The sequence below is a fragment of the Dromiciops gliroides genome, chromosome 4 (assembly GCF_019393635.1).
Source record: "Dromiciops gliroides isolate mDroGli1 chromosome 4, mDroGli1.pri, whole genome shotgun sequence".
Taxonomy (NCBI): Eukaryota; Metazoa; Chordata; class Mammalia; order Microbiotheria; family Microbiotheriidae; genus Dromiciops; species Dromiciops gliroides.
In genome coordinates, this window is record NC_057864.1 from 303,991,869 (window position 1) to 304,000,564 (window position 8,696).

At 33.2% G+C, this 8,696-nt stretch overlaps 1 protein-coding gene across 1 annotated transcript; it reads left to right on the forward strand.

The window, feature by feature from the left end:
• The first annotated feature begins 988 nt into the window (after window positions 1-988).
• Window positions 989-1,456, forward strand: LOC122752691 (ubiquitin-40S ribosomal protein S27a-like). Its single transcript, XM_043999573.1, has one exon. The coding sequence runs from the start codon at window positions 989-991 to the stop codon at window positions 1,454-1,456; it is 468 nt and encodes a 155-aa protein (XP_043855508.1).
• Window positions 1,457-8,696: the final 7,240 nt, after the last annotated feature.

The window sequence follows — 8,696 nt, forward strand, 5'->3', positions numbered from 1 at the left end:
GTATTTGTTGAATTTATAATAATATCATTCATCAATTGATAGAAGGTTAAGAAAATGAACAGGGCATTCTTAAGGACAGAAATCCTAGTTACTTAGGTTTATGGGGGGAAAAAAAAGGTTCCAAATCACTAAGTAAAGAAATGCAAATTCAAGCAATTCAGAAGTTATATATCACATCAGATTGGTAAGACTGACCAGGAAATAAAAATGTCAAATGTTGTAGAAACTGAAGAAACACATATTGATGGACTATTAGTGGAACTATGAATTGTTACTGCCATTTTGGACAACAATTTGGAATTATTCCCTAAACATGCCAAAGTATACATAACCCCTGTATACTAATGATACAGTTATTAGTTCTATATACCAAAGAAAACAAAGAAAGAGGAAGACTCTTCTACTTACAAAAAATATTTATGGTACCTTTTTATTTGTGGGGTTAAAGAACTAGAAAGTGATAAATATCCATCACTTGGAGAGTGGTTCAATAAACAATGGTACATGAATGAAGTGGAATACTAATGAATTGTATGAAATGAAGAAGAGAAGATCATTACAGTAAAAACCTGTAAAGACTTTATATGGACTGATATACAGTAAAGTGGGGAGAACTGTTATCAATTTATATAACAGCATTATAAAAATAAACAATTTTGAAAGACATAATACCAGAAAACTAATAATGGAGAATAGCACTTATTTCCTGACAGAGAGATGATTGACTTAAGGTATAGATTGAAACACATATCTTTAGACATGACCAATGTAGGAATTTGCTTTTATTTACTGTGCTTATTAATTACAATGGTTTCTTCCTCTCTCTCTCTCTCTCTCTCTCTCTCTCTCTCTCTCTCTCTCTCTCTCTCTCTTTCTCTCTCTCAGTAGTTGAAGAGAGGTGCAATGGAGAAAAAGAAATTATTAATTTATTTTTAAGAAACATGAGAAGTCTTTGGATCCACCATAAACAGGTGGACCCCGCAGCACGATGCAGATTTTCATGAAGACCCTGAAGGGGAAGATCATCACTCTTGAGATCAAACTGTCTAATATTATTGAAAATGTCAAGGCTAACATACAAGATAAGGGAGGTATTCCCCCTGATCAGCAAAGGTTGATTTTTGCGGGCAAGCAACTGGAAGATGGACAGACTTTGTCTGACTATAACAATCAGAAAGAGTTTATGCTTCATCATGTTCTGAGACTTAGCAGTGGTGCCAAGAGGAGAAAGAAGAAGTCTTACACTACTCCCAAAAAGAACAAGCATAAGAGAAAGAAGGTTAAGCTTGTTCTTCTGAAGTGGTATAAGGTTGATGAGAATGGCAAGATCAGCCACCTTCGAGGAGAGTACCCTTCTGATGAATGTGGTGCTAGAGTCTTTATGGAAAGCCATTTTGACAACAATTGTGGCAAGTTTTCTCTAACCTACTTCTTCAACAAGCCAGAAGACAAGTAAATTTATATGTGTTAATAAAAAGAGTCAAATATTTTTTAAAAAGTGAGAAGTTTTAAATGCTATTTCAGTGTCATGTTAAAATTGCACCTTGACCAGTAGATTATCTTTGGACATTTTTCTAGGACTTTCAAATAACTAGCCAAGCCAAATATACTTAAGGAATAACGCAGAATAAATAGTGCTGGTGGTTTTACCTGAATAGGTTGGATTCAAAAAGGCCAGAAGGATAAAGACAAAGGTTAAGAACATAATGAACTCCACAATTGGGACATGCTATCTCACTGTATTGAATGTGTTGCTTTGTTTTTTTTTTTTCCTTATGTACACTTAAATTTTCTCTGACAATTATGGAGTCAATTTGGAGAGCATCAACTAGCAACATCTACTCCCCAGGACTAAAATATCCTTATTCATTAAAGTGGTTTCTGAAATTATGCTTTCTGGTCCTGTAACTGTAGTACCTTTTTGTTTCACCTATGGTTTGTTTATCCTTTCTTCTTTGTTGTCTTAGTATGCTGAGTATTAAATGTGTACATATTGACGAATATAAAACTCATTGTTTCTAATTTTCTTCCTTGTTACAATTCTTATCCTCTTCCTAGAAAGCAGTACACCTCAGACTTCATAACAAAATTTTTAATAGGACCAAAGAATTAGAGTTGGAAGGAACTCTAGAGATTACCTAGTATAACCCTATCATTTTACCAGTGAGGAAACAGATTCAGGAGGTTCTGATAACTGGTCCAGTAGTTAGAATGATAATCTTGATACTTGAGTGAAAAGCTAGAGTAAAAGAACTAAGTTCAAACTCTGCCTTTGTTAACGTCTGCAAGACACTAAACTATTTTTTTTAATTTTTAAGCCTTAGCTTCTTTATCTTTAAAATGGCTTAATAATAATGGTATAAATAAAATATAACGGTATAATAATGATAATAATATGGTATAATGATAACTACCTTACAAGATATTGTGAGGATCAAATAGAATATGCACAGTGCTTTGCAAACCTTAAAGTTCTATATCAGTATTAGCAAAATGTTAGCTATTTTGCTTATTCAAGATTGTGCTTATTCAGAGACAGTTAGCAAATGGCAAAGTCAGTATTTGAACCTGGGCACTCTGACTTCCAAACCAGCTCAATTAAATTTAACGTGTTTCATAAAATTAATATCAAGGAACTTAGAACTGATGAATTATTTAAAATATTTATCTGCAATTATATCAAATACTTCTAAATATAACCAGAGTTGACAACATATATTCAACCTATTAAAAAGCTCCATGGTTTCTACTCCAGCAAGAATACTATGATTGAATCATAAGCAATATAGAAGAAAAATATAGTTTTGAACATATTTTTGCCATATCTTTAAGGTGATAACTTTATTGTCGTGCCTAAGATTCATGAAGTAATATCAGTTTGAACCAATCAGAGGTTATTGGTTTTACTTTGCTGAAATTTCATAACCTCAATTTGTCCTCTGGCAATGCATTTTGATCCAAGTGTCTCATATTTTAAATGTTTGCCAGTGTTTCTGCAGTTACCTGTTTTCTATTAAGCAGTTAAGCTCAATCTATTTCATTCATGCTAATGTCGAAATTCCATCAGAGTCAAAATATTTTCTGGACAAGGAATGTAGCAAAGTTTCCACCACATCAGGGCATCCAATAAAGTCATTCTTGAAGTGCTATCCTGTGATCTGCATGTGGATAAATCAGCGTGTTCTGAAGGCGTTTTGTATTGACTGCTCTAGGGGATTTTCCTTTCAAAATCTCAAAGAAAATAAGATTTTCTCAGTGAATAAATAATTCCTTTTGGAGTAAACTCAACTTTAGATTGTTCATAGGAAAATAATTTATCTCTCTGTTCTTCCAAACTAAATCTTACTCTCAAAGTTATTGACAATTAATGCATTTTCATAACTATTGGCTTTGTTAGCCTGTTGGAGTATAGCATAACTTTACAGCCCCCCTTAGGAGTATAAATTCTGGGGCTTTTCCATAACTTTACCTTTACAGGAAAGGTTAAGAGTGAAAAAGCATGCATTACCAGGAGAAATAAGTTGTTCATGTCCAGCACAGAAGGTGTTATAAAAGTGTGTATATTTACATGTATACATATGTATATGTACATGTATATATGTATGTGTGTATGTGTTCTCCAGGGAAAATGAGAAAAAATGTGCAGATTCTGGGATCATATTGAGACATCTTGTTCATACTGTGGGAACTTATTCTATGGCATCATTGGGCATAAATCTGGTTTATGGGCTTGAACCCACCCTAATAACTCCTCTGGTCTCATCTCCTTTGTGGAAACAACAGAAAAAAAAGTGCTGGCACTAATAGTCATAAAGGTAGGACCAATTCTCAGTCAATCTCATTATTCCATGGAGTGACAGAAGTGTGTTTGTCCTTTCAGTAATGCTAAGCACAATAAGAACTATTAGACAACTTCTTATGTAAGAAGTTGGTTGTAGTCACTGTCTTAAGAAAAGGGAGTTGATCTTATCTATCTGCTGGAGATTGTATTTCACATTAACATCTTTTATTCCATTTCCCCTGTTTAACTCCCCCTTTTATCATGTGGTAGACCTTGTCCAAAACAGACATTTATGAATCCATTCGGTGAAACTGGGGTTTTCCAAGACTTATAGCTGTATTATATCACTTGGAGAGTCAGGTGCTACAAAGATAGATCACTATTACAAGAAGCTTGGGAGAAGTTACAGGATTGCATAATGTCTTTTTCTCTCACCTAGCACCCAGTCACAAGTTTATGTTATTTTTTCTTTTCTTTTAAACCCTTTTTCACTACCCACTACTCTTTCTTCCCCAACTACTCAGAGTTTATGTTGCTTAGAATGGATTCCTTCCTTAAACTACCCCATATTTTATTCCACCAACCTTCACTCATTTTCCTTCTGTGTCTAGTGAGATGTATTTTTATAACCAATTCTCTGTTTTTATGTATATCCTTGACTTTCTCTTTTCATATTATAAAAACATAACAAAACCATTCTCATAGTCCTTGTCTTATTATATTCCTACTTTAACCTCTGATGATAATAGGGTTGTAAGGGGACATATGCAGTTCTTGTTTAAACACTTAGAATTGTTGGCAAATGCATACTTTTATGTTTCTCTTCACTCCTATTTTTGTATTTCAAAGGTTTTATATTTCTCTGGGCTATTTATCAGGAATGCTTAGAAGTCTTATATTTCATGAGAGGTTCATTTTCCCCAATAGGATTATGTCTATTTTTCTTCTGGATATGTTACTGTTGATTGAAATCCTTAATCTTTTACTTTCTGAAATGTTGTCTTCCCTGTTCTCTATTTTTATTTCATTTCTTGCTAAATACTAACTATGCTTCTTGAATTCTTTATTTCTGATTGCCTGTGATATACTTTTTTTGATCTGCAAGTTCTGAATTGTTCCTGGGAATTTTAATTTGAGAGTATCAGGAGAATTCTGATCAAGGCAATGAGCTAAGACAATTACAACGGACATATAATGAAAAATACTATACATCTCCAGAGAGAGAGTTTTGTATGGCTTCACATGTATAATGGATTCTATTTTATTTTTTTACCCTGCTTCTAAGATAGGTAGAAATTTTCCATTATGTTTCTTAAATTAAAGAAAATACATATAGTACTTATTTGATTTTAAATTCTTTGAAATATGCCTTGCTTCATATTTTCTAGGAATTCTAGTTGAACATATGTCAAGCTTTGATTTCTTTAAGGTTTCTTTTAGAATCACTGTCTTCCTTTATGTCTGTACTTTGATCCCTTTCACATAATAGATCTTTATGAAAACAGGATGTTTCCTGATTTCAGACCTTGCATTAGGTTTTGGCTCTGTGAACTTTTTGGTAGAACGTCTAGGATAGGCTTTTGTCTTCTCTGTTCTTTGTATTCCTTTCTCCAGGAAATGGATTGTTGTGTTACCCCAGGATCCCAGCAACAATTCAGGCTGACCACCTAGAAGTTTTCTATTCTCCAAAAATGGTCTGTTCAAGGTCAAGGTCTGTTTGATTCCAGTCTGACTTTTAAATATTTTTGACCTTGGTTTGGATTTGAGCAACTCATTTGCAGGTTATTGGTTCTGAAAATTTGCTTAAAGAAGTGTGCATACAGCAATACCATTCCCACATTTATTTATTTATTTTATCTCTATAGAGATAAAAGGAAAAGGACCTCTATGAAGAAAACTATTTATAGCACTTCTTTATGGTTGCAAAGAATTGGAAATTGAGTTGTCCATAAATTCAGATATGAATAAATTGTGCTATATAATTTTAACAGAATACTATTGTTTTAGGAGTTGATGAGGAAGATGGTTTCAGAAAAACCCAAGAAAATTTACATGAACTGATGCAAAGTGTAGTGAAAAGAACCAGAACATTTTACAAAGTAACAGTAATAATATAATGATGATCAACTATGAATGATCTGTGAAATACTCTGATCAAAACAATGAAATGAGATAATTATGAAGGATTCATGATGAAAAATGCTATCCACCACCAGAAAGAGAACTGATGAACTCTGAATGAAGCCTGAAACATACTTTTTCAATTTCTTATTTTTCTCACTTTCTGGGGGGTGGGAGCAGGAATAGCTAATATTGAAATGTTTTCTACAACTTCATATGTATAATGGGTAATATTGTTTACCTTCTTAAGACATGAGTGAAGGTCTAAAGAGGAAAGAAAGAATTTGGAATTTTTTTTTTCAAAATGAATGTTAAAAATAAATATTTTAAAATTATTTCTTTATCAGGACTTTGTTCACTGAAAGTTCTCAGTCTCAGAGGGTTTATGGTGGAGAGCTCAACTCCATTTTTTTTTCCTTGCTATTCTGTTATTTTGATTTAGTCTTCTCCCTTTATTATGTCACAGAAAGATAGATAGCAGGAGCCTGAAAGACCAATTGTCCCTGCTAACTGTTTCAGTGTATATGTATATATAAAATTATTATTATTTCCTCTCAGGTTATTCAAGACTTTGTACACTTCTATAATTCATTTTTCTTTCCTGGTTAGTTAAAGACTGCCCAGCTCAGCATTTCTTTCTCGGATTACAGTGATTCAAAACCAGAAATTCTTTTAAAAGCCATGTCTTACCTGTAGAATTGGGCTAATCCAGGTTATCTACATATGAAAATTTTTTCTCAATCACTACTGATTAGAGATATGCAAATTAACACTACTTTGAGGCACCTTGTCATACCTATCCAATTGGCTAATATGGAAAAAAAATAAAATGATAAATGTTGGAGAATATGTGGGAAAATAGGAACACTAATGCAGTGTTGGTAGAGCTGTGAACTGATCCAACCATTGTGGAGAGCAATTTGGAACCATGTCCAAAAGGCATACCTTTTGACCCAGCAGTACCAATACTAGGTCTATATCCCAAAGAGATCATAAAAAAGGGAAAAGGACTTACATGTATAAAAATATTTATACCTGCTCTTTTTGTTGTAGCAAAGAATTGGGAATTGAGGAGATGTCCATCAATTGTGGAATGGTTAAACAAGTTGTGGTATAGGAATGTAATGGAATACTATTGTGCTATAACAAATGATAAGCTGATGGATTTCAGAAAAACCTGGAAAGAATTACATGAATTGATGCTGAATGAAATGAGCAGAACCAAGAGAACAATGTACAAACTATCAACAACATTGAGTGATGATCAACTGTGATAGACTTAACTCTTCTCAGCTATACAATGATCCAAGACAATGCTAAAAAACTTATGGTGGAAAATGCCCTCCATATTCAGAGAAAGAAATATAAATGCTGAATGAATACTGAGGCATACTATTTTCACTTTCATTGTTGCTTTTTTATTGTTCTTGTTTCTTGTTTTATTTTCCTTTTATTCTAATTAATGTGGAAATATGTTTAACATGATAGTAATATATAACCTAAATCAAATTGCTTGCTGGCCTTGGGACGGGGAGGGAAAGGAGGGTGGGAGAAAAATTTGGAACTCAAAAAAAAATCTTTCCAGGTAATTCAGAAAAATTATTTTTTTTTAAATTGGGCTAAATATTTTAAGTTCCTATTATTTGGCTCTCAGCATTTTCCTTTGCCTTTCTTTGTATTGCATTGAAATATTTACTTGCATTTCTCATAGCTGATGCATAGGTCCATGACGTCCTTGTTAGGATTTCCTAAAAAGTAACCTCTTTCCTTTGACATATACAAATACAAATACCCACACACATTCACACACATACATGAGCACACACACGCACATAAAGACACATACTGAAAGTCCTAGATTTAAGTAATCATATGTCTCTGCTTTATATCTGATTTTTCTTTAGTAGTGATGCTGTCCAATTTTAATCTAATTTATCGTTCCAGTAATGAAAAAGCAAGTCCATATTATAAATTCTTAGCAACTATATTCATGTCTTTATCCCCTAATATTCTTCTGTAAAACCTGGTTATATTTAATTGTGTCTCTGTGACATGTGCTCAAGGACAGTTCTCTTCTGCTATATCATGTATTCTTCTATTTTTGCATATTTTTAAAATAATTTGACAATATTATTTTTGTTGCAATTATTTTAAAAAAATGTTTTCTCCATTGTTCTCTAGGTGACCTCTGCTTCTCTAAGGTTTCCCAGCTCAGTTTGAAAGTGTTTATTTTGGGAGGCAGCTAGATGGCACAATGGATAAAACACTGGTCCTGTATTCAGGAGGACCTGAGTTCAAATCCGGCCTCAGACACTTGACACTTACTAGCTGTGTGACCCTGGGAAAGTCACTTAACCCTCAATGCCCCACAAAAAAGTGTTTATTTTGCTTTGCAATGTTTTATTGAAAACTCTAAATTTGGTTATCTCTGACTTAATATTTAACAGTACTTTCAGTCAATCCATATGGTATTATAGCTAACCTGTGTGCTTTTGCAGCTTTTGAACTTATTGTGGTATAATTATTGTCTTCTGGAGTCTTATATTGATACTAACTCACCCCATAATATTTTACTTTATTTAACTAGTCTCTTGACTGCCTCCCTCCAAAATACACATTCCATTCATTACTATTCATATTGAGATGGTGAGGACCGTCATTGAATGACTACTAAAAGCAGTCTGAAAGATTATTTCTAAGGGCTAGTAATAGTAAAGTTTGTCCACCTAACTTCTATTCCAAAGTTTTCTTGATTCTGCTTCAACAACTATATGTGTGACACGATAAGTGGGGA